This window comes from Anastrepha obliqua, chromosome 5, assembly GCF_027943255.1.
Source record: "Anastrepha obliqua isolate idAnaObli1 chromosome 5, idAnaObli1_1.0, whole genome shotgun sequence".
Classification (NCBI taxonomy): domain Eukaryota; kingdom Metazoa; phylum Arthropoda; class Insecta; order Diptera; family Tephritidae; genus Anastrepha; species Anastrepha obliqua.
In genome coordinates, this window is record NC_072896.1 from 90,319,116 (window position 1) to 90,346,883 (window position 27,768).

The 27,768-nt window shown below is 33.0% G+C and overlaps 1 protein-coding gene across 1 annotated transcript in view; it reads right to left on the bottom strand.

The window, feature by feature from the left end:
* Positions 1-27,768, bottom strand: part of LOC129249041 (cGMP-dependent protein kinase, isozyme 2 forms cD5/T2) — a 196,944-nt gene that overhangs the window by 126,501 nt on the left and 42,675 nt on the right. The window contains exon 2 of the mRNA XM_054888665.1: positions 7,846-9,691. Within this exon, the coding sequence (XP_054744640.1) occupies positions 7,846-9,632 (1,787 nt within the window). The 5' untranslated portion in view covers positions 9,633-9,691. The remainder of the gene's footprint in view (positions 1-7,845; positions 9,692-27,768) is intronic.

Below are 27,768 nucleotides of genomic sequence, written 5' to 3' on the forward strand. Positions count from 1 at the left end.
TGGGTTTTCTGAAGTACTATATGTAAATTTATCTTTCAACACTTGTTTTAAATTTTTGCTGCCACAGATTAGAATTGCTAGCACCTTAAACTGAAACACGGTGCCATTTGACTTTTTCTATTGAAAATTTTGTGTCAAATCTTTGTTCCGCTCTATTCCTCATCTAACTTTGATCAGTCTGTATGCCAGCGTACACTTCACAAATCAAGATGTGGAAATCCTTTTTTCCTTTCTTTTTTTCTTGATCGATACCTTTTACTTTGAGTTTCCAGCCGAAGCATATTTTCATATTCATAGAACCAGATACCTTTTAACGGAAGAATCTTTCCCATAAAAAACAAAAAATTGTCCGTTCAGTGACTGCTGCTGCTGGTGTAAAATGTATGAAGCGTTCATTGGAGGAGGCGCCCTAACACAGATTATGCAAAAGTTTTCAGTGATACAGTGATCGAGTTAGGTTGTTCTTTGGAAGAAAGCTTGTTTTTTGGTGTTTACTCTTTTTATTTGGCTCTCCTTCTTATTTGTGGTATGCGTCTTGATGTTTTTGCACAATCACAGGGAATACAATTATAACACGTAGGCTGAAAAGTCCCGGGCCTGACACATAGATGGCCATAGTTTTACTGTATTCACCTCATTTTCAGTTAGTACTAACCTTAAAAAGACGGCTGTTAAAATTTCACGATATTCTATTCATTAGTTCGTGAGTGTTTGTGCTAAGAGTGACGCTTTTTGTGTATATTTCAAAACATTGGAACAAAAAGTGAATTAAATTTCTTGTGTTAATTTTACACTGCTTCTTGATGGCTTGATAAGTATTATGGGGATTCCGCTCCATCAGAAACAACAATCAAACGATAGTTTGCTGACTTCAAACGTGGTGGTAGAGATTCCGATGATGCACAACGCAGTGTGCATCCAAATGAGGCGACAACACCAGAAAACATCAAAAAAATCCACAAAATCGTTTTAAATGATCGAAAAGTGAAGTTGCGTGAGTTAGTTGACATCGTAAAGATATCAAAAGAACATCTTGGCTTCATATTGCATGAGCATTTGACTATGAGAAAGCTTTGTCCAAAATGGGTTCAGTCACAATTCAATCAAAACAGTGGCAAAACTACATGAAATGAACTTCGAATTGTTCCCACATCCATTGCGACCACCAGTTTTGGCTCCCAGCTACTACGGGCTGTTCGCAGACCTAAAAAAATGTTCGACTGTAAGAAGATTCGCTCGAATGAAGAGGTTAGAAACTGAGGTCTATCTTGAGGCAAAAGATAAATCGTTCTACAAAAGTGGTATTGAATTGTTAGAGCGGCGCTGGAATGATTGCGTTGTTTTTGAAGGAAATTACGTTGATGAATAAAGCAAATTTTGAAAAAACCTCATTTCTTTGTTAGGTGCAGGTCTTTTCAGCCCATGTGTTACTTACACCCAAAATGTTAACTCTCAGAGGAGTTTCGAAAGCCGAGATTGAGTAATGTCTGCAATCCTTCATACGAGAATAAAGGAGAAATATCGACTTGAACGCCCAAACTGAAAGCCAAAAATATTGCATCGACCTACTTATGTACATAGAATAATTTTTATTGAGTAAAAAACTTGCCAAAAATGTGTTCTTCTCTAATGAAATTAGGTAGAAGCTCAAAAATTTGGTTAACGGCTTTACCCTTCGTACAACACAGACGATTAAAAAAAAAGCAAGGCATTTTATATGAAGTAGAAAATTCTCAAAAGTAATTACATTAGTGTGTTTTTTATTTAGCGAAATGTTTTACTTATTCGAATGCAAACTAGCCAGCAATGCCATTAAGCCATTTGTAATTGCTAATTTTCTGAAAACCTAATGGATTTAGCGTAAATATTTATAATAAAACAAAATCTACTTTTGGGAATTTTAACAAAGTGTTAATACAAAATGCGAAGACTTCCTATAAGAAAACATAAATACGCATGTCTTTACATACATACATACATATATTTGCATGTGTGCCACCAACAAAAAACCGCTCCACGTTTATGGCAACCTGTCGATGTGTCAGCCACCATAGCAAGTTAATATCGATAGCTATAAAAAGGAAATTAGCACTATTAGCAGTGGAACACCAGCCGCACGCTCAGAAGAAATTGCAGGAAAAAAGTCGTGAAAAAATAATAAAATAATAAATTCCCAGAGAATCGTGGCGTTCGCCATGCCGCCAGTTAAGATAAATATTATTGCTTTACGTACAATGTTGCAGCAAAGCAATAGAAGAAAGCAACAAAAAAAGGCGGTCTGAGCAAAAAGTTATAACTACAAAGGAAATAGTTAGCACACAGATACATTAGGGTGGGAAAAAAAAAAAAATTTTTTCTCTTGATGTGAACCCAAAAGATTGTTTCTCTTGATGTACCAACTAAATTCGTTCTACGGGCAAAGAAACGCCAATTTTTCATTTTTTTATAATTTTTTTTTATTTATCAATGAATTTGCGTGGGAAAGTTGGTTTCTGATATAAACTTTTTGCAGATCGATGTTATTTGGATTTCTATTTTAATTGCTCTTCACAAATGTATAAAAAATTATACCTAAAATAAATAAAACGATATAAATTTCTTGTTTTCTTTTAACACTTCTTTACTTTGCTATTTTCTCTACATTTCTTTCTTTACTTTTAACATTTCTTTAAATTGTGGGTGGTTTTCAGGGTCACTATTAAATTTTTTGTTTTCATAAAACATTTTTTGGAGATTTGTGAAGGGAAGAGTAGATTAAATAAAGGCGATCTGTAAATATTTTATACTAAATTGACGAAAGCGCATTTTTCCCCATGCAAAAAATTATAAAAACAAAGGAAATAGTTAGCACACATGCGCATTAGGGTGGCTAAAAAAAAATTGTTTTATTGCAGTCAACCAATTTCGTTCTTTGGCTAAAGAATTGAGGCGCCAATTATTTTATTTTGTTTTATTTACTTTTTTATTTATCAATGAATTCCCGGGGGAAAGTTGACTTATTTCTGATACAAACTATTTGCAGATCGGTATTATTTAGTTTTCTCTTTTAATTTTTTTTTTTTTTGCAAAAATATCTACAAAATTATAATAAAAAAAATAATAATAAATATAGAATAATAAAAAAAAGATGAATGTTCTTGTTTTCTTTTTTCTTTAAATTGTGGGAGGTTTTCAGGGTCATTACAAATTTAATTTTTTTTACAAAACATTTTTGAGATTTGGAGATTTGTGAAGGGAAGAGTAGATTAAATAAAAGCGATCTGTAAATAACTTTTTTTTATAAAACATTTTTTGGGGATGTGTGAAGGGAATAGGAAATTAAATATAGGCGATCTCGTAATTTTGTATACCAAATTGACGAAAAAGTACATTTTTCCCATGAGAATTCAATGGTAATTTCCCAAGCGCTTGCGGCACGGGGAAGTATCAAATAAAAAAACAATATAAAAAAAAATAAAAATATTAAAAAAAAAAATTAAAAAAAAAAAAAAAAATTAAAAAATAAATAAATAAAAATAATTTAAAAAAATATATAAAAAAATATAAAATTTTTAAGTAAAAAAATCAGGTGCTTCATTTTTTTCGCCTTAGCACATAAACGCACCTCAGTAAATGTAAAGTTGCATGAAGGATGTAGAAAAAAAATGTTTTCGGGCCACCCTAATGTGCATGCTTAGTTAGTGTTATTATTCTATAGTACTTTCATAGCCAACGTTAGCCAAGCAGGAAGAGATAGATATTCATGATTCAGTGAAGCTGTGCTCCTGTTTGTTGTTTTTTTTTTAGTTTGGAAAAGCGGGCAACATTGAAAATGCAAATAAAGACACACACATATATATATATGTGTATAAGCATATTAAAACATATATGTATGTACTTAAAACACATATTAAAAATACATATATACATATAAGTAAGTATTAACATTTTTTAGTATATTTATTCCCACGCTGCTTTGTTTGCTGCGGAAATTGTAGAAAAACCAAACGTTCAAAAATAAACGCGAAGTAAAAAATAAATTCAAAAATAAACAAATACACAAAGAACGTGGCACATTTTATTAGCAGCGCCCGCCCACACGTGGCTCTTCGGCCACTAACAAAATGACGAGAGTAAAAGTGCACGTTTAAAATACCCACAAATAGTTTAGCGACAGCTGGCAATACAAAAATTTATTAAATTTCCCATAAAAACTATGTTCACTAAAGACATTCGCAATTAATCAGCCGTTAGGAAGTTTATGAGAAATTTCATAGAATTTCAAAGCAAAATATTTGCTGAAAAGAAATTTTTGTTATTAAAAAATTTGTATTAAATCTCCTCTGAAAAATTGCTGTACCTCCCTCAATTTTGCTCTGTTTGCCATGAAACTTTGACATATTACCTTCCAGTAAAAGTGCTATAACTGGCTTAGCTTTGCCCTGATTGGCTTGGAATTTTGACACATATTGCAGAAGCTTTAACCTTTCTATGCAAAAATCGTGAAAATCGGTTGTCAAACAAAAAAACTGTCAAATCCCCTCGGAAGAATTGCTGTAATTATTAAAAAAATTTTAACAGGAAAGAATAATTTTCTTTTTGCACTAGCTTTGATCTTGACTTTTTATATTTGTAAGTGTGTATTTATTAAAAGAAAAATTGTCAAAAGCGAGATTTTGATATTTTTCATAATCTGCATATTCGTAATTCTCACGTTAGTATCTAATTTCAGACTCAAATTTTCCTCAAACCTGCGAGAAATCTATACTTCTCAAGCATTCACAAGTTTAGGTCTAACTTACCCCGAATTGAAACCTTTGCTTTAAATAAATATTTCCTGTTTCTCGTAAATGCTTGAAGCTGAAACTCTATAAAACAATAATAAGGTCTTGCGTTACTTGTGGGTCTGGAACCTGGAAGATGCGATGGGTGGATGATGAAAAGCTTCACATATTTCAGTGAAAAAACACTACGCTGCATCCTGCGAGCTGTGCAGAAAGATCACGTCAACTATCGCCTACGTTACAACTATGATTGCCTAGCTGAGCTAAACGACTTCCAAATCTCGCTGACTGCAGCAAACTTCAGCTTCTTAAGGGAGGTGCACATGAGGATTGAGAATGGACCTTAATGAAATTGCCAATAAGATCTACAACAGCAACCTGTATGTGCCTTATAAAAGGGTGACCGCCCAAGGAAAACTTGAATTCACACAGTTGGGGACGACCCCAAGACATTTCGGCTGAAAAACTAGAGGATGTCTGCAAAGGATCGAGATTCTTGGTAGAAGCTATTGAGGGAGGCTAAGGTTCAACCCGGAACGTCACGCCAAAGAGGATGATAATGAAATGCGCTCAATATATAAGCACATTGGCACTGCTGGTACTTTCCAAAACAAAAAAATGTACTCTGATTTTAAACATTTAAATTCCTAAATTAATTTTAACCAAATAATAGAAGAGTCTCACCACAGTCAGTTCTAGCTTCTAAGTAGTCGGAATGATGCGAATTTATATTCGGCCAAGGACTGTCACTTCAGCAGCATTCATCGTACGTGTGGGGGTAATTTTCATGCAGCTACAACAACAACAACTGATTTTGAGAGTTTTTTAAACGAGTTGTGATTAGTAATTTTCCTGGCACATATCTGCGCGCTTCCCTCCATTAGAGCAATACCCTTAGCTCCGGTCTCCGGAGTTTTTTAAACCCTGCGGCTTGAGAAAAGTTAGTTCTTCTTCTGCTTGATTGGACACACCAAATGAAGAAAATTCCATCTCCACTTGATATTTCCAACGCAGAGGAGATATTTTTCTTCCTCTACTACCTCCAGCTGGTATCGCATCGAATACTTTTAGAGCTGGAGAAAATTTAGTTAGTCTCACAAAATTAGTGAGCTATAAGAGACCTTTTGAGCTATAAAATTCTAGCACAACGACCGCCATAGTCGCGTGGATTGGTACGTGCCTATCATTCGGTAGTCCCCAGGTTAGAAACTCCAGGCATCAAATGTTAGAAAAAGTGTTTTTCTAAAAGCGGCCCTGATTCTTACAAGCATTCGCAGATGCCATTGTGCCATCAAAAAGCTTCTCAAGGGTGCTTGGTTGGAAGAAGAGCTCGGTCAAATACCCAACAAAAGATGTGAATATATATCTCACGCATCCCTCGTTCTCTCCTCTCTATTTACAGTCCTTCACACTAATCTAATCGCGTCCGCTTATCATTCGCAAGAAATGGATTCAGGAATATCTGACGCCAAAAGAAAAGAAACAGTATAATCGGCTCCTTTTATCACTGAATCCATCGCAGTATGATTTTCTTAGATTCTACGAAAGAGACATGACTGATTTGAAATGCCATGCCATAGATTTGAAACTCATAGAGTGGCATCAGTGAGTTCATCCGTCGTGCAATTTCGTAGATTTTTTAAAGAATTTGTTACGACGCTGTTTGGGTGTCGGAGAAAAATTTCGAAACAAAGTTGAGAAGGATTAACCATTTTCATTTTAGTAATTTATAAAAATCTGGCAAGTTACTAAAATTTGAGTATTAAAATTAAAAAATTTTTTCTGTTTTTTTTTTTTTTTTTTTGAAAAATATGAGGTCTGAGGTCAAAAATGTTAACAACGCATCTCCAATGCGCTCGGTTCTTGGAATTATTACCAAAAACGCCCAGAACTCAGGTAGAATCACACCTAATGCCAAAAAGAAAAGGTGGTCAGATTTTGGAAAAATGCTGCAGTGGAACTTAATATCAAAGGATCGGCAATTTTCCTTACAAAGTGTCACGAATTTCCCAAGGATTGAAGGCATCTCTCAATATTTTCCGCTTCATTTTACGTATTCTTAAATGGTTCTGCCTTTCTTAATTCAAAAATATTTTTTTACCGCACTTCCGATGGTACATATTTATTTTAGACGCAAGAAAAGGCAAATAATTGGAAAAGAACGCAAAGAAAAAATTTGTAAGCTAAAACTTGTCTGTTTATTTTTGGGCAGGTGACGAAACCTCAAAATTTGCCCTTTGAGTTTGTGAGCACTTTTTTCGAGGTCAGACGGACAAAGTGATGGCAACTTTTTCGCAGTCGCAAGAGAAAGAAGGTTCCATTTGTGTGGTGTGGAAAATTCCATTTTGGAAACAGCATCAAGACGCACACCACAAATGGAAGAAGAAGCTCATCCAACATCCACCTAATAGAAGTGTACACGCCATTTATTTATTTTATTTGTTTTAAGGGCAGGTTGTATTCGCAATTTTTCTACGATGGACTCAGTGTTAAGGCTGAAAAACTTCAGTCAGCGAAAAACGTCACGGGAAATAGCTACTCATTTGTGGGCCCTTATTAATTACAGAAGATGGCCGGTCTATCTTTTTACATTGAAGAATCTCCTCTAGTCAAAGTCGAAAGCTCGCATGAGTTAGTCGATGGTGGAATTGAAAATATTATATTTAAACAGCAACACGTCAGTCATTTGCTAAAGCTGTGAGTCTAGAAAATTAAGTGCTTTGCAGTTAAAATTTTATAATATTTAGGATTTCTAAGCCGCCAAGATGGCAAAACTTATGCTCGGTTCTGCGTGCCTTGGAGGACCTGGACTTATAACTGGCCAAGTACTGTTGCGTCAGCAGCAATCCCTAAAAATGTATGGATTATGTTTTATGCTATTACAATAAGAACAACATCAACGATTTATGCCAGTTTCAGGCAAAAAGTTTGAAGGTTCGTTTTGCATTTTGAATCACTTCCTGTTCTTTGATTTTTATAAAGTATTCAAAATACATAAATCTTAGACCATTCCACTCATCTCTATACACCCAATATATGTACAGTAATAATACTTTTTTGAACATTTCACTTTCTCACTCACCTCTCATCCTTATCGTATTTCGGCAATGCGCCCGGCTCCAGCAAGACGGAGGATTCACTTTGCGGCTCCGCCGAAATGCCTTGCGCTCGCTGCCGCTGATAGGCTTGACCACTTTTCCGCTGCTGCACACTTGCGCCCGGTGTGGTGGCCGTGCTAGCATGACGACTAAATGGAAACACACTTTGAAATTTGTCCAGATGTGATTTCAACTCGGCGATTTCTGTATCCTTTTGTTGCAGCGCGCGTTGCATCTCCTGAATTTTCAGTTCTTTCGCCTGAATAATCTGCATGAAGCGTTCCTCCTGCGGCGACGTTGGCACATAACTATTATTGAGTATATTCATTGTGGCTGAGGAATCGAGTAGTGAGTTTATGGACGAGTTGCCCGTTGCCATCGTATTGGTGGCAGGTGAGGCGTTCGCGCCTGCTATGCACATTCCTTGCATTTGTTCGTTGAGCAGTTTTTGCTGTTGTGCCACACAATAGTCGGCCACTGATGGCGCAGCGTATAATTGCGGTGGTGTGCCGACTACGAAGGGCGTACCACCTTGCGCAACAGCAGCGGCAGCGGCTGCAGCAGCAACAGTTCCTGGCGCGTTCGTATTCAAAAACAGTCCCTGTGTCTGGGCTTGCAACTGTTGCAGCTGGTGATAGCGCTGTTGCAATTGCAGTTCCTGTTGTTGCAGCGAGTTTATGTGCGGAGCGCCGGTCGTCGGTACGGTACCGTAAATCAAAGTTTGCGCGATAACGTCTTGTTGCAGTGGTAAAGTAAACGTACGTAGTCCGTCCGTATTACTACCGATTCCGGTGAGCGCGGGCAAATTATTGTTGTTCACCAGTCCCAGATCGGGTTGGAACTGAAAGTTGGCATTCGGCTCCTGCTGCATGGTGGCGGTGTTTTTGCTCGATTGAACAGCGTCTGCCTCTCCCTCAGTCTTCGCGTCTGTTTCTTCTTCGTTAGCGATAACGCCGTTGGCCGTGACGTTGTCCGCGCCGTGACGCAGAACGGCACTATGTGCGGCAGATGTGCTTGTAGTGGTTGCGGAGGCGTTCGGGTCGGTATGGGCAATGGAGATGCTGCTTTCTCGCACCTCGTTCGCGTTTGTTTGCGCTAGGCAATATCTGCCGCTGCTGCCTCTTAAACTGTTGCCAATGCCACTGTCTGTGCTATTATTAAATTGACTATATTCCTCCTCCTTCTGAACGATATTTGTGGCTGTTGTGGATTTTTTTCCAATAATTATTGTTGACTTTTGGCGAAACGATTGTCGCTCTTCCGCAGCTATGGATGCCGCCAAAGTATCTGCGGTTGCTGATTCGCCTGTCGTTGTGGTTGTTGGAGTTGTTGCTGTGACCGCTAGATCGGTTAAATTTGCATACAACGCGTTGATATCTTTAGTGGGTGGTGGAGCAGTTGTGGTTTGCGTGCCGTTGAGATTTGTCGCTGAAAGCGCGTCGTTTTTCGTCGACGCTCTGCACGACGGTGGATCTAAGGCGTTAAGTGTAGTAGCCGGACCAAAGGGTGCAGTGGTATTATTTGGATTACTATTACCGTTACTCGTGCTATTGCTATTGGTAACTGTCCAAGGTGTAATTGTGTGTTGGGCGGGATTCAAATTGTGATTATTACTGGATGGCGGTTTGGTCGTTATGACATTCCGCTTGCGTTGCTCATTATTGTTCTGTAATCGATCGGGCGGCAGTGAATGCGGTGAATCACTATCACTATACTCTGTGTTGGCTGGCCTCTTGGTAGCGAAGCACAGCCGGTCAAAACAAATGCGCATTCAAGCGATTTTTCTGACTCGCTGCGAGAGAAAGCAAAATGGACGTGACGACAGCAGCCCTGCAGAAATAACAACAGAAAAGAGAGAAAAAAGAAAAGAAAAAAAGCAAATATATAAATAAATTTAAAGAAAATATGAATGTAAATAAAAAATATTTAACAGATAAAGCAAACAAATAAGTATAGAAAGAAAATAAATGACTGAATAATGAGAAAAAAATATTCCCAAAAATTATCCACCCTGATAGTTTGCAAAATTACGCGGAAGCTTTTATTTGCGAGCTTACGTGTCTCGAAAATACGTTGGCAATTAATTGCCATTAGATTACGCAAAAGAAAACAATATAAAAAAAATACAAAAAACAAAAAAATTTTAATAAATAAATTTGAAAAATACTAGACATTAAATATTGATCCCATTTGAAGAAAAAGTATTTTTAATTGCATGCACGCGCCATATTCGCAATTAAGACAGTGGGTTGCTTGCAGTCTGATTGGCTTGGGCTTGGGCTTGCAATGCCTAGCTTTTTAGAAATTTATAAACACCCGACTAGAAATTTTGGTAAGGCGGTGATTAGGCGCAAATAAGGCAGACCGCATTCCAAATTTGCGCCTCATAAGGCAGCCAACTAGGCCCAAGTCCCGAAAGTAACGCCACACATCTGCCTCATTAGGCGCAGGTTCGAGAAACCGAACTTCGGTAATACTCCGGATGCCCTTCTACAAATCAGTTTGGTATTCCAATTTATGCCTAAGCGAGACACTGCCACAGACCAAATTTGGTATTGTTCTGGCCTGCCAGTCTTTGTCTTGCCTAACGTGGGCCTGGTACGGTAATAGTGAGGCGTGCCTCAGTAAGGCCTGCCTTATTCGGGCCTAACTGATTATTCGGCATGCCTCATTGTAATTCTAGTAGGGTATTTCGCTTGCCTTGATCCGCTTAGGCACACAAAGTCAATGAAATTAGCTGGGCAGCCAGCCAGTAGGATTGTTAAATCCACGAAATTATTTTAGTTTAGTTTATTTACTTTTTTATTCATTTATTTATTTCAACAATTAGAGTAAATCACAAATAGATTACTAAAAAGTGAAAAGTAATGATGATTTACAATATAAAAGTGTAAATATACAGCTATAGTAAAAAAGGTAGACCAACTATGTACAGTTTAAAAAATTTAATCTTACGAGAATTTGAAAATCCCACCTTGATGAAAAAACTCCCAGAATAACCGCCACGTGACGCTCTAAGTCAATTGATTTGAATTCTACTTTTTTTTTATCAATTGCCACATCTGTGATTGACATTCCTACTAAACTTGTATAGCCATTCCTTGACATTTGTAAAATTTAGGTCGTTTTTAGTAAATTCATCTCAAAAAATGAATTTGAACTTGCACCAACGAGTTTGTATTAAATGTTGCGTAAAAATGGGTTCAATGGTGCAAAAACTTTAGAAATATTGGGAAACTGTTTCAGTGAGGTTACTTTAAACAAAGCAGCTGTTTGCGAGCCGCATGAACCCTTCAGAAGAGATCGTGACTCCATCGAGGATGACGAAAGTAGTGGCAGGCTGTCGACAACGAAAACGGATGAAAGCATCAGTAAAGTGAAAGAAAAGTTGATCAATAACCGCAAATTAACTATCAGAGAGAACTGGCAGAGTACTTGAATATTGCTTATAGATCCATTTAGGGCATAACAGTTAATGATTTGGGTTTGCGCCATGTTGCTGTAAGGTTCGTCCCAAATAACATGGAAATGTCACAATTATTTACATATATCTTTTTAAAAGATTATGAAATCTCTACCAGTTCTTTCAATGTGAAGCAAAGTCAATCAAATTTTACAGAAATATTGTATTTAAAAGCATCCTAAACAAAATCCTATCTAAAAATTCAGCGATTGCTATCTTCCACACTTTTTTTTAAATATTTTTGAGAGCCACTTGCCCTTAAATTCGTCTTAAGTATTTATTACTAAAGGTTTGCCAATTTTCACTCAAATTAGGGTACCTCATACGAGTATATCCGGAATATTTTGAAAATTTTGATGACATTTTTTGATCCAAGGTAAAAGAGCTTTTTGCATTTTTGGGGATTCTATATATTTATACAATTTCTTGAAATTATTATTTTATTATATGCATATAAGACCATTAAATCTTAAATGAAGAAAAATTTTAAAAGAAAGCCGCTGTAGATTCCTATACTTAAATCCGCTTCAAAAGTTTTGAATAATTAACAAGTAATTCTAAAAATAAGGACAATGAAATAGGTAAAGCTTATCTATTTAAAAAAAAAACATGCGTTTGAAAAAAATTATCCATTTGAAAAAATTATCCATTTGAAAAAAATCCATATGAAAATATTATCCATATGAAAATAATATCCATTTAAGAAGAGTATCTAATTGTTAAGATTATCCATTTGTAAAAATTATCCTTTCGAAAAACTGATCCATTTGACAAAAATTATCCATATGAAAAAATTATCCATATGAAAATAATATCCACATAAAAAGAGTATCTATTTGTAAAGATAATTTATTAGAAAAAAATTATCCATTAGACCTAAATTATCCATTTTAAAAAGTTATCCATTTGAAAAACAGATCCATTTGAAAAAAATATTCATATGACAAAAATTATCTATATGAAAATAATATTCATTTAAAAAGTGTATCTTTTTGTGAAGTTAATTTATTTGAAAAAAAATAACCACTTGACAAAAATTATCCATTTGACAAAAATTATACATTTTCAAAAATTAGACATATGAAAATACCATCTATTTAAAAGGAGTATATATTTGTAAAGATTTTTTATTTGAAACAATTATTCACTTTGAAAATTATCCATTTTAAAAAATTAGACAAGGTTATCCATTTGAAAAAAGTATCCGTCTGAACAAATTATCCGTATGAAAATAATATCCATTTAAAAAGTGTATTTATTTGTGAAGATAATTTTTTAGAAAAAAATTATCCATTTGACCGAAATTATCCATTTTAAAAAATTATCCATTTGAAAAAAATATTCATATGACAAAAATTATCGATATGAAAATAATATTCATTTAAAAAGTGTATCTTTTTATGAAGTTACAATAATTTATTTGAAAAAAAAACCACTTGACAAAAATTATCCATTTCACAAAAATTATACATTTTAAAAAATTTTCCATTTAACAAAAATTATCCATATGAAAGTACTATCTATTTAAGAAGAGTATCTATTTCTAATGATTATCAATTTGAAAAAATTCTCCATTTCACAAAAACTATCCATTTCAAAATACCATCTATTTAGAAAGAGTATCTATTTGCAAAGATTTTTTATTTGAAACAATTATTCACTTTAAAAAATTATCCGTCTGACACAAATTATCCATATGAAAACATTAATGATTTAAAAAGAGCATCTATATAAAAGGTTATCCATTTGAGAAAATTATACATTTCAAAAAATTATCCTTTCGACAAAATTTATCCATCTGATAAAAATTATCCATATAAGAGTACTATTCATTTAAGAAGAGTACATATTATGTTTCAAAAGGTTATCCATAAAAATATTATACATTTGAGAAAATTATCCATTAGGAAATACTAGCCATTTAAGAAGGTACCTATTTCAAAAGATTATCCATTTTAAAAAATTATCCATTTTAAAAATCATCCATTTGATAAAAATTATCCGTATGAAAATATTATCCATTTAAGAAGAGTACCTAGAGAAGAAAGTAAGATGCATTTAAAAAAAGGATCTATTTGAAGAGGTTATTCACTTAAAAAAATATTATCCATTGACAGTATAGTAAGATGGTACATTCATATGTACATATTAGTAAGCACATGTCTAATTTATTCAGGAGTTATGATTCACAGAATTATAGTTGAAGGCGGTGGGTATTTCAACCATCTTCAGATATTCTTTTAGTCCTGCCTTCCCGAATATTTCAACATTTGATGGCTATCAGCAAAGCCGCCACAATGGTAATTCTAATGCTATCCTCGGAGGGTAGACATCAACTAGAAGTCAGGTGTATTAAAATACCTGTATAAATAAAAAATAGTTGACAACCTACAGATCTCTTACTAACGACATGATTGAGGCGTAGCGCGTAATAACGGTATGAGCTCCAGCCCATTGCGACATACAGAGAAAGTCGTAGGCTGCTGAGCTTGTGTGACTCGACGTAAACCTCGCGATAGAGGCATAACTGATGAGCTAAGAACGCTCGTGCAAACATCTGGTATAGGGAAATATGTATATGTCGTGTAAAGTTATCTGACAGCTGAGGTTAGTTCTTAGTGTGAAACGCACTGATATTATATTGAACCTAAATAAGTGCAATATTGGTTTAAAAACAATGCTTGCAAAAGATATTGTCTGAATAGGTGTTCAGCACACGATTTTTGTAGAAATTGTTAAGACGAGGGAGAGTAGGATACGATTTTGTAACTTTTGTGCCAGTGCCCTGCTTTTGCTTGGCGAGGACGTCCTACTTTAGGTAGACAATTTTCGATAAGTGGAAATCAGATCTTCTTAACTTTATGGTAATCTGGAATCGGTATGCGCTTTTTACGCATGCGGCATCACAATGTGACAAGAGCCTTAACTTAACATATGTAAGTACATACATAAATATGTAAATGCTGCTTAAGAAATATATCTAAAAAACCACAAAGATTCAAATTCAATTCTAACATTTACTTCAAAACCACTCATGTAGCTTGTCATTTTAACACACACACATACACACTTATACCCCCACTTGCATGTAGTTATGTGCAAGTACATAAACAGAACATTAACGGAAAATTTCCAACAAAAATTACACCGATTAATCAGCATTGCTATTGAAATTAAAAATAGCAAACTAAATGTTATTCCAATTAAAATGCCTACGCTTTTGCTTTGGTCTAGGCGCAGCAGACAGGCAGCCGACAAAGAGGATCGCAGGCGAACTGATAATAATAAGCATACGAACATGCGAATGTGTGTGGATCTGTGCGTTCTAGAGTAGGCCAGCATTGTTCGCAATTTCGTAATTATGCATGAGCTGGTAGGTACGAGTGAGTAGACATATGAAGTAATTGCTCGCTCCATTTATTTATCGCAAATTTATACACAGTTAACTGCCTAACTGCCTAGCTGACTGGATGAATGCTTGACTGCAAAAAAAAAAAAACAAATAGAAACAAAATCACAAAAACAAGCACGCACAAAAACATAACAATGTTGCGCGACTTTTTCCTATTTTTTGTTGTTATGACTATAACATTTTCCGCTGTTCAAGTATACTAACTTCCTACTTTTCAATGTCAGTGCAATGTTTTACATTCGCCAGCGCAAAGCTGGAGGAGCGCACAAATAAAACGCCTGTCAACGGGGCGTTTGTTGGCTGACAACTAATTTCAGAAGGCAGATAGTGCCAAATGCGACACACCTAGTGGGGTGCGAGGTAAATGCATGTGCATGTATGTATCTGTATTAGCAGGAATGTGTGTATGTATGTGTATACGGATACAAGAAATGACATTTAAGAGAAAATCTTATATGCAGATTAAAAAAAAAAAAAGAAGTTAATAATGTTAGAAAAAATATAGCAAAATTAAATAAAATAAAGTATACAGACAAATTAATAAACAAATAAAAGAAAATAACATAAAACTAATAAAAGTAAAATAAAGTATAAAGAAAAATTAATAAATAAATAAATGAAAATAACATAAATTTGATAAAAAGGCAACGTAATCATTTTAGGAAACTAGGGTTATTAGAAACAAGCGTCTGCCGTTTTCACGAATTAATTGATGGAATCCCAGAGCATATTCTCTGCGAATGGCAACTCTCACAAGACGTAGACTCGCACACCCCGATGTAGCGAGTCTAAATTTATTAGTGCTATGGAACAAAGAGCCTGAGGAGGTACTCAAATTATTCAGAAGCCTCAGGGTCAAGTACAGTAGAAAATATTAGAGGTCACAAGGCATCGTAGCCCGATAATAAAAATAAATCAAAATAAAAAAATAATAATAAAAATAATATAAAATAAATAAATAAAATATATAATAAATAAAACGAAATGAATGGCACAAATATAAAACAGGATAAGATGAAAAAAATGAAACGAGAAAATATTAATTAAATAAATAAATAAAAAAATTTAAAAAATAAGGTGAATAAAATTATTTACAACAGAATACAATAAGATGAAATGTAATTAGAAATAAAAATAAAATTTAAATCAAATAAAATAGTTTAAAACACAATAAAATTAAATAAATAGAACAGAATAATTTAAATTAAATTAAGTAATTTATAACAGAATAAAATAAGGTAAAATATAATGAACAAAAAAGTAAATTTAAATAAAAATAATATAAATTAATATTTATAGTAAAATATAAATATAATAATATTAGAAAAAAAAAGAATTATATGTTGCTAATTTTCGCAAATAATTGGCTACAACTCCATTAAAAGTAAGGCTGTTGATTTCAAAGATTAAAAAAATAAAAAAAAATGTTATTTAAATAAATTAAAAATATTAATAATAATAAAATCATAAAAATTGCGAATCTTCGCAAGCAAAAAAAAAAAAACGAAGGAAACCCCCAATTTAACTGAATAAAAATATGAAGTTAAATGCAATAATTAGTTAAAAAATAAATAAATAAAAGAGAATACAAACGAATTAAATTATACTAAATTAAAATAACTCGAAAAAACAGCAAAGAAAAACGTTAAAATGTAATGTGAATATAAATTAAATATAATATAATACAAAAAAGTAAAACAAAATAAGATAAAATTTACAATAACAAAAAAAAAACAAATTAAAACAAGACTCAATTAATGGAATAAATATTTGCATTTAAATAAAAAAAATGAATTGAAATGCAATAAAATTTAATGCAATAAAAAATGATAAAACAAGATAATATAGGTTAAAATAAAATGATGTAAATGAAGAAAAGTGAAATTACACACAAAAAAATTATTTATTAATTTTATTTGGTTTTATTTCACTTTATTTTATTAAATTTTGTATTAATTTGATTGTTTAGATTTATTTTATTTTTCCAGCTTATTTCAGTTAATGTCTATTATTTTATTTACATATTTTATTCACTTTTATTCACAAGCAAAGAAAAAAGTTAAAAAAAGTGAAAGTTAAAAATTATTTATTAAATTTATTTAAATAAAAAAAATGTTAGTTAATTTTTCTTATTTTATCTGGATTTTTTTTCACTTTATTTTATTAAATTTTGTATTTAATTGTTGTTTAAATTTATTTTATTTTTCTAGCTTATTTCAGTTAATGCCTATTATTTTATTTACATATTTTATTCAGTTTATCTTATTTTATTTCGTTTAATTGAAGTTTTAATTTTGTTTTTTGTTTAACAAATAAATAAAACACGATAATAAAAAATTAAATTAAATACAATATATATTTTTTAATACATAAATAAAATAAGCATTGAAGAAAAATTGAATTATAAAATAAAAACTTATTTTATAGAATTTTTTTTATTAATTTTTGTAATTAATTAAATTTGTATTATAGAATTTATTTTTAAAAAATGTAAGACTTAATTTTTTTATTTTTGTTTATTAATATTTGTATTTAATTAAATTAAATCGATACTTCTATTCTATTCTATTTCGTTTTTTTTAGCTTATTTCGGTTAATTGTTATTTTCTTGAGTTTTATTGAACTTTTATATTGTTTTATTTTATTTTATTTGATTCAAGTCAAGTGTTAATTTTGTTTTATGCGCAAACCTTTAGTTTTAATTTTTTACTAACATTATTTCAAATTTCATTAAACCTAATTATACTTAATTTTATTTGCTTGAATTTTCTTATTTAATTTTTTATATTTTTTGTTTTGAATTTTTTATTTTTATTTTATTAAATTTTTTTTTTGCATTTTATCGTTTTTTAATATTTTTGGTTTTAATTTATTTTAGTTTATTAAATTTTTTATTTTATTTGTTTAATTTCATTTAATTTTTCTGGTTTATTTCAGTTTTATTTTTTATTTCACTTTTGTTATTTAGTTTATTTGAAGTTTTGATTTTGTTTTTTGTTTAAACTTTTGGTTTTAATTTTTTACATATATTTTTTTAAACTTTATTTAACCTAATTTTATTTAATACTCTTTGCTTTTTAGTTTGTTTTAAATTTAGTTATTTTTTGTTTTAATTTATTTTAGTTCATTACTTTTTTTATTTAATAACTTATTTAAAACCATTTTATTTTTTTAGTCTATTTTTGTATTTCTTGCTTTTATTTAACTTTTTTATTCACCTTTTTTTATTTTATTTCATTTAGCTGAAGTTTTATTGTTGTTTTAGTTCAAGCTTTCAGTTTTAATTTTGTACTTAATTTTTTTTAGTTTTATCTAACCTAATTCCACTTAATATTATTTGTTTTTCTGTTTGCTTTACATTTTTTTACTAATTATTATATATTTTTTTGTTTTATTTTATTTGGTTAATTAAATTTTTTATTTAATTTATGTTTACATTTATTTTTATTTTTTCGGCTTATTTCTAGTATTTTAATTCACTTTTTTGTTGTTTTAATTTTATTCAATTTATTTTATCTTTTTTTTCATTTAATTGAAGTTTTTATTTTGTTTTTTGATTAAACTTTTACTTTTAATTATTAACTTAAATTTTTCTAGTTTTATCTAACTTAATTCTATTAAATTTTATTTGTTTTTTAGTTTGTTTTACAATTTTTTTATTTTATTTTATATATACCTATATATATTTTTTTTAATTATTTTAGTTTACTATTTTATTTATTTTAGTTTATTTTTATTATTTTATCAAATTGAATTCAATTTATCTTATTTGTTAAATTTTTATTATTATGTAATTGAATGGATTTTGTTTAATTAAATAATATAATAAACAAAATAATTTTAAACAATTTACTGAATATATTTCGTGTAACTGCGAAAGTCAACAAACTGAACATGCGGGCTTCCTATAGTGAAAGTCGTTGCCCTTTTATTTAACCCTATATTCATTACAATTACAGCATTAATAGATGACTGTGGTTGTAAGATCATAAAAACCTTTATAAAAAATATTTGAAGAATGCCCCTGTAGAGAGTATTTTGTCTGATAGATATTTTGTCAAATAGCAGGGGATTGGATCGATAACGCCTACCCGATTTCTAGTTGAACAGATCGGCAGTAAAGAAGTTGTATAAAAACTAATTATACATTTTGATTGATTTTGCTCGAAATAGCGTATGTATGCCGTCCCAATACGTGTGGTCAAAACGATCATAGGCCCTTTTGAAATTCTTCTTCTGTCTTAGAGGGCTACGACTTAGCCTCGCCTTATTGAACAATTATTTAGCAAAATTTATTTATAAAAGCCTACAATGTACCGCTTTGAAACTTGTGCCCTACTTTTCTCTTCCTTTGCTATGGAATGAAAAGTGCGAAGAGAGCACCGAAACTCAAGTACGAACGCAAGGTCGCAGTTATAATACAAAAAAAAAAACAAAAAACAAAAAAAAAAACTTAGTGCAGGATTTGACGGCAACACAAATGCTATGTCACTTGGAACTAAATTCCCTTGCGGGTCTTTCAAAAAAAAAAAGCACATACAGCTAGCTTTTTTCCCATTCCGACGCGCCCTTATTGAAAACCCCTATAATTTCAATTCATTTTAGCACTTTTGTGCCTTTACAGCATTTGAATACATTTCAGCGTCAAAAAATGCAATTCTATTTACACCTTTTGTCCCTAATTTCCGCACAGCGAGCGTTACTTCTCACGCAATTAAATTACATGACAATGAGACATTAATTGCCAGTTATTTCGATTCACCTTCGCCAAGCATGAGCGAGTTGATGATATGCTTTTGCTATAAATGCACACAGGCATACATCCACCATAATCGTAAGAACCGCTAAATATTGCGTGCTTATCTGCCTGCTCATACGATTCACGAGTATTCGGATATAATAAACAAGTATTAACACATAAACGCCTGCGTTTGAATGTAAATTTGGCCTGCATGCGCCTAGCACGCCGTCACTAAGCTGGCTTAGAAGCTCACATAGATCGGTAGCGCATAAATAGAGCAGTTGTCGCATAAATATGTCTTCGAAACTGTCTCAAACACACACGCATATATCTCCACCTACATCCATACGTACAAATGACCAGTTAACGTAAGCGATAAATTCGCACTTAAGCGCTTGCGAGTCTATCTATGCAAGGCTCCAAAGTTGCACACTCTCAGAAGCAAGCAAACACGTAAATATGTATGTCACCTGCAGGTGTTTTATCGCCAGATATGCCGGTAAGCGTATTTGGGGTGTGTTTACGTTACACCAAACCACAGCTAATTGCAAAGCTTGTATTTTTTTCACTTTATTTTGGTGCGCCTTTTTTTATTTTTACTTAAATACTTTGCTATTCCTCTGGCGTATTTCATTTTGTTATGCGTAACTAATGAATGAAATATGTATGTGTGTGCGTTCTTGCATTCATACATATTAATGTCGGTGTGCATTTGTTGAATTTCTACGACTGCAACCAATGAAATTTAATATAGTTGTTCTTCATGCTGATTGGTTACGCCAGTCATACGCATAGAAATGACGGCACAGTGGTGCAAAGCCACATAAAATATTAATATGAGTAATTAGGATAATCAACAGCAACTAAATGATTAGCCACTTTAGCCGTCAGGTACATAATTTTTACTGTAATAATTCTACCTATGTTCCGCCCTCGCATAGGAGCCGCTTACGGAGCGCTGCAGATATTAAGAGAGACATGCTTTTATACTAAAGATACGTAAGAACAGTTCTATTGTAGAAAAAGCAATATGGTCAGTGTTAGTATGCTGTGCTGTAAACTGAAGATCAATAGATTCCTTGAGCTTTCCTGTAGTACCTTTCAGAGGACGAATTATCTGTTAGGATGTTCTCGGCCAAACATTTCACATTTCGCCCATTCTTCACTGGAAAGTAGGGGATCACGCAGCCAGACTTAACCTCCCTTTCAATCCCATTTGCAGAAGCTGTGAAGGTAAAGGGGTGAAAGAAAGTCGCTTCCACTATCTATACGAATGTCCAGGTCTAGCTAGAGCAAGATTTCGCTCTTTCGGCAAGCCCTTCTTCAGCAAATCAATGTAATCGCAGACGTTGTGATAAAAAGTTTGCTGTTATTCCTAGATCTAACGAAATGGATCTGACTTGAAAAAAGGACATCATCACACGAGAATAGTGGCAGTAAAACGGCGCTAGTCCCAATATGAATATTTCAGCAGGAATACTCAACCACTACAACAATAACACCAACAACAACCTTTCACATAGAAATCATAACTTGAAGGCAAGAAACAGATATTATTGGAATTTTTTTTTATATCTGTCATCGAAATCTAAAGTCCCCCAAAACATCAGGTCAAATGCGACCAATAAAACGCGCTAATTAATAGTCACGAACACCGATTTTTAATTGGCATTGACTTCTATCGAAGCACACATAACGGGCTCGAGATTAATCATTGTAAAAAGTAAGGAATTATATAAAGCTACTGGAACTCGAATATACTGGTCCACGGATTCCCGAAAAACACTCGACCTAATCGATTTTTTCACTGCCAAAAAATATCAGCTAATTAAATATATTAGAAAAGAAAGCAGATTGGACATGAGCTCTGATCATTCCCACTTTTTTATCATTACACGAAAACGCGTTTATCAAGAAATTGCGATTTATATTCATAAATAAATATACTGATTGGGAATATTTTAAGAACATCTTGAGGGCGGATAATCACAACGCAGAAATTACCAACTCTTCCAATTTAGATAAAGAAATGATGAAATTATCTAACCTCATACCACAGACGGCCTGGAGTAGACCTCCGAAGAAAACAATGCCACTTCAGGTAATAAATACACAAAAGATATTAAAGATATGATTACAGAAAACGCCAAGTCCGCAGACAATGGAACCGCATAAAATCTCAATCTGACAAACAACGGATGGTTGGCTATGACTAAACACTTACTTTTATTGGGATAGAAGGAAATGACTGGGCTGACGAGCTTCCGAAAGAATGTTTTAACCTGGATGACATATTCGACAGACGGTTTACCTAAACAACCCGGATTGATATCCGACTAGGCAGTGTCACATTCAGCAATATCCCTCATACATTTTTAGGGAATGCTTTTATCAGTGAAGAACAACAGTATAAGAACAATGAAATAGCCACAACAGAAGTGCCTAGACTACCAACAGCCGACAAGGCATGCAAGCAGACCGAAAAAAAAATCGTATGACAAAAAGTTTGCTAACTTTTTATTATTTTTTAAAATATAGGATTTAAAGCTGGTAAGACTGTTAAAAGGACACTATATCTTAGCTAGACACGATACAAAAATTTAAAGCATGAAACTGGGTCTCACTAGGGACCACGAGCAGAAAATGAGAGCTTCATGAGGATACTCGTACGTGCTTCGCACTCGGTAGGTGTAGATTCAGTCAAAACGGTTTAAAGCAATTATAAGTTGAGAGTCGGTTACCGAAATGGGACCGAAAAAACTACTTCAGTTCTCTGGCAGGACAGCAACGAGTTCCTACTCAATGCTCGTAAATGTTTTTGGAACACATTTGACATATTCAGCTATGCTGCTTGGTTGAGTGTCACGTCTATAACTCGTAGATTTTTTAAAACACACATTTAGATAAAAACCAAAGAAGCTTCGCCCATCGAAAATTGTCGAACTAACAAGATAGCGGCTGCCATAAGCATTCAAAAGTGCAGGGCTTCGAAACCTCGGAAACGAAATATCAAATAATAATAAAAATGTATATTGTAAAAGCGGTTGGTCCTGGGCAGGCAATGGCAAACTTCCGAGTGTATTTGTGCCATCAAAAATGCTCCTCCTATGCTGTTATGTATAAATATTATATATCCTAATGGAAAATTTTGGAAATTAAAAAAAGTACTTTAAAAGCTTCTAATGGGTCACACAAAGGAGTTATTGCATATCTCATGGAAATATTAGAGAAACTTTCTGCACTTGGAAGCGGGCAAAAAACAAATGCCACAAACGGACAGTTGATGTACATCGGCATTACAGTAGGTGATAAGAAAAGTGAGCATAGTGCGAAAACACAATGAGAAAAATAATCTTGTAATACACTTTCACGCTGGGATTCACAAAATATCGTACAAACGAATTTCTTGTTCACATTTTTTTAAAAAATAGGTAAAATTGAAAAATATGATAAATATTTCCCATTGCTGTTAACACTTTGTTCAATGTTTTCGCAGAATACTTTCTCAGTTACTAAAATTTTCTTCTCTCTCAAATAAGGAGAAATCTACCTAAAGTCGACTTAACCGTCAAACACCAACAGATCTGGCAGTAGTTCTGTAGATCTGTAGTTAATTGTCAACTTATCGTAATTGTCATTGTTTGTTAGCTACTCGTTTTAAATGATATATCTATTTCTTTTAAATGAGCTTGAGGACATTGACCCTTCAATATTACTCTCCTTCCATCTTGTTGTAAATTAAATCACTTATGGGTGTAATATTTTATGAAAACAAATACAAAATAAATTTAATAAAATATAAAAAATGTGAAATAAGAAATATTTCTGAGTGCACTATGAAACAGTTTTCATTATTGGTTTTTTTTCCATCTGTAACTAAAATAATTACACAATAAATCATATCAAGATTGGCGTATGTGACTTGCATGAAATTTAGGGTTATTAATTAAGTTATTAGTTATGCCTTTCTTAGCAACGTTAGTGTATAAGGTGTTTTTTTAGCTGTTTTTAGCTATAGTTTGACAGCTGAATTGTGAAAATTTACTTTGAAGATAAAAATCTGTTTGCGAAGTCCATAGAGCAAAGTGTTGAGAAAGAAACCGAAATGTCGATTCGTCGTCATTTTCAACTTGTTGGCCTTTGTCCTGCGACTACGTGAAAAATTTTACGTAAGGATCTTGGCTTACGTGCCTAGAAAATACAACTCGCACAAGAATTGAAGCCAAATGACCATCGTTTGCGTCGTATTTTTATTGATTGGGCTCATTTAGATTCGTTATTCAAATTTATTGGAAAGAGTAGTCAAAAATTGAGCTGATCAAAATGGACCATGTAACTCGTAGCCTCAGAGGACATATCATATTCAAAAAATAAATGCCATGAAATTATTTATTAGAAAAAAAAAATTATTATGTAAAAAAATAAATTAAAAAAAAAATTAAAAAAGTGAAACATTTTTTATTTAATTAAAACTTAAAATAATTTTTTTTAATCAAACATTTTTTTTTTTTTCATTTCAACAAAATTTCTGTGTTGCATTATCATTTTAATTTAATATTTATTAATAATTTCATTACGTTTGTCAGAAAAAAATTAAAAATATACGCGGCCAAGAACAACACTTTTGGCCCACTGTGCCATAGTAACTCGTCATCAATTGTTTGACACCTGGTAGACCTTGTGTCGCGCATAGTAGCAGTCTAGGCGAGCGTATCAATGGGCATACGTTTGTTTTCATGCACGCACAACTGTAAGCAAGTATGCGCACGCATAGAAAAGGTGTTTGTGCATTTGCATTTGCATGCAACTTTGACGCATGCGCGCACAAAACATACCGAACGCCGAAGGGGAACGAATAATAGAGCGCAGACAAACAAGGCGATTAGAATGAAAAGTGCGCATAGAGAGCAAAGCGCATGCGTAAACACGAAAGCTATGAATTACAAGTGTGAAATGGGTGGAGACTGGCGACACAAACGCTGGCAATTGGCATAAGTTGGCGAACAAAAAAATTGAGTAACGAAATATTTGAATTCTAAATAGAAAATCCATATGCATGTGCGCCCGCATTTAGTGCGTTGATGTCAAAGTAAGACGCCTACTTCATGTGACTAGTTGTGTGTTAATATGTGTGTGTGTGTGTTACTAACTTCACATGACTGACGTAAAATGGCGGCAAGAATGCAAAAATCGGCAATAGTAGCAGATCGTAAAATAAGCGGTCACTTTGAAAATGCTTTCGAACAGAAATTAAATACAGAAAAGCTTATCTAAAGCAATTAAAGAGGCACCACAAACATAAAACAAAATTAGTAAGTTGCAAATTCGAACGAACGAAATTCTTAAAAGCCACATTTAGCAGATGCTATGCGAGATAGCAGCTTTATTGGCTGCTAATGATGCTTGAAATTGTTATTGCCGCCATGGAATGACGTTAAAACAATTATAAAGGTTACAGTGTGTCTATGTGTGCGTGCATATACATGTGTATGTATGTATGTATGTGTATGCGAGCTCGTAAATCGAAGAGTCAATTGATAATGAGCTGAATTGCAGTAGAATTTTAATTTTACACATTTCTTAATTTATTGCCAGCCAAATGAATGTTGTTTTTTTTTTTAAATTAAAAATATTAAAAAAAATTTTTTTTATTTGTTTTTTTGTTTTTTTTTTTTATTATACATCTGTGGCATAAAACAAACGAGCTATCTGTTTGCTTTTTTGGCAATTGCTTTTTTTCTTTTCTTTTTTCCCCACTTTACTACTTCACACTCTTCTGTATTGTCATGGTAATATAAGTTTGGCCTTGACAGGCTATTTTTAATACATAAACAATAACCAAGCAATGAAAAAAGCATTGCCAAAAAAATATGCTGATAATTTGTGTAGGTTGTCAGGTACTTAACGAACGAGTTATAAACGCAAGCGTAAATTCCCTGCGCTCCAGCAAGCAAATTTAAATAATGACCGACTTCGCTATTGACATATCGAGCAAAAATTAACATAAACGCTGACAGATAAGCAGAACAGCACAGAGCGAAACACATATCTACAGGTACTGGTAAGGTACTAGAACCAGCTAGAACTTATCTTTTTTCGTTTTTAGAATACAGTGAAGCTGTTTGTTGCGACCGCCGTAGTAGCGTGACTATCATTCACTTGGTGCCTTGTTCGATGCCCATTGGGCACATAGAAAATATAAATAATAAAAAGTTTTATTTTAAAGAGGTCGCATTGGCATTGACAATTTGCGTGTGTATTTCGGTAATAGAAAAGATTCTCAAAAAAAAAAAAAATTTGGCATTCTAAGGTGGCAAAAAAGTGTAGGTTACGCCGTTTGTAGCACAAAATGACTAGGCATACCACTAATTGGAGCAAAAGCTCGGCCAAGCACCCATGAAAGAACGTAGATAACATTTTTATATGTACACATATGCATACATATGTACACTTATGTTCACATAATTAACTTACTCCGTTTCCACACTACATTTCCTTCGTTAGTTTTTTTTAAGAATACAGTTCATTGCAAAGAGTCTTTTAAAAGTGACGTAATGTCAGTAATGAATAATTCCGAGACAGTAACTTTTTATGTCACCTTTGATTTTTGTTCCATAATCAGACGTACAATTGTACGATTTTACGATTACACGATTTAATATGAAAATGGTCGATCTTTGAGAACAACACATTAAGCACAATTCAAAGATCGGTGAAAAAATTTCAAGAAACTGGTTCTGTTGAGCATAGAAAAAGGACTGGCAGACCAAAAACGCGACGTTATGTTGAGAATATTGTGAAAAGTGAAATCGGAAGCAATCTAAATTTTTATATGTTTTATTTTAAGGGGTTACATACGCCCAGAATTTTCAAAAAATCGATTTTTTTCGATATTTCGAAAGTATAGTATCTTAGGAATATACTGTGAAATTTTCGTGTGGAAATTCCTAATATTATAGCTTCTACAGCCCATTAACTAGGTAGAGAGCGGTCCGCGCGCTGCTACACCTCAAACTTTAAACCTGTTTTTCTTGAAACTACTTTCTCCGACACTCTGCATCATAACTCATACAAGTTTTAATATTTTTTGATGCGTTTTTTTTAATATTCCAAAGTGTTTTTTCTACAGATTTGATTTTTGATATTTTTATTAAAAAATTTTATAAACATAATTAAAGTGTCACATTTATGACGTAAAACGCATACTTTTTTGAAAATACCGACAACAATTTTTCGAAGTTCAAAATCCTGCTCGATAGACTATAACTAAAACTTTATTTTACGAGTTTTTTTTTTTACTTTTTACAGATCTATCAACATTTCAAGGAGAAATGATGCAGATCGTGGAACAACTTTTTTCCATTGTACTTCGGATGACGTGATTTTTTTTATACTAATTTTTGTAATGAAAAATTAAAATAAATTTTTTTATTAAGTTTAAGACTAATAGAAAATGCATCAAATTTTTTTATATTTATTTCTATTGTTATCCTTTCTAAAAACAGTTTTTCTTTTAGCGCATTTTTGGCGCTGCTGGACGTATGTAACGACTTAAGAAATTCGCTCGGTTGTGAGAGTATCGATGAAACTTTCCGAACTTTCTAATAATACAGGGTGACCGATATGAAGTGTTACCTATTCAAAAAACCATAACTTTTTTGTGTGAAATTAGTTTTTATTGATTTCAAAAACAAAATTGTTCAAAAATGATTACAATTTTAACATTTGTATATTCACTTTAGCTCGATATGACCACCTTTTGTCTTGACTATAGCCTTCAAACCATCAAAAAATTAGTTGCATCCTGCACGAATATGATCTTGAGGTATTTTGGCCCATTCCCGTATAATCGCTTTTTTCAGCGCATCCATACTGGCATATTTTTTAGTCCTCACCTTGCTCTCCAAAATGGACCAGATGGAATAGTCCATCGGATTTGCGTCTGGCGAATTCGAAAGCCATTGTGTGGACGAAATGAAGTGTGGAACATGATTTCTAACCATTCTTGGTGCACACAAGCTTTATGAGACGGTGCCGAGTCCTGTTGGAACGTCCATGGTCTACGACCGAAATGTTTGTGTGTCCACCGCTCTAAAGCAGCTTCTAAAACATTTTCCCGATAATAAGTCGCATTCACTTTGACACCAGGCTCGATAAAAACGATTGGAGAGCGTCCATCAGCGGTCACTGCGGCCCAAACCATTACTTGCGATGGGAAATTGCTTCAAGTGGCCAAACGTAGGCTCAATTCTCGTATGAGCGTTCGGTCAAGTAAACACGATCGTTTTGAG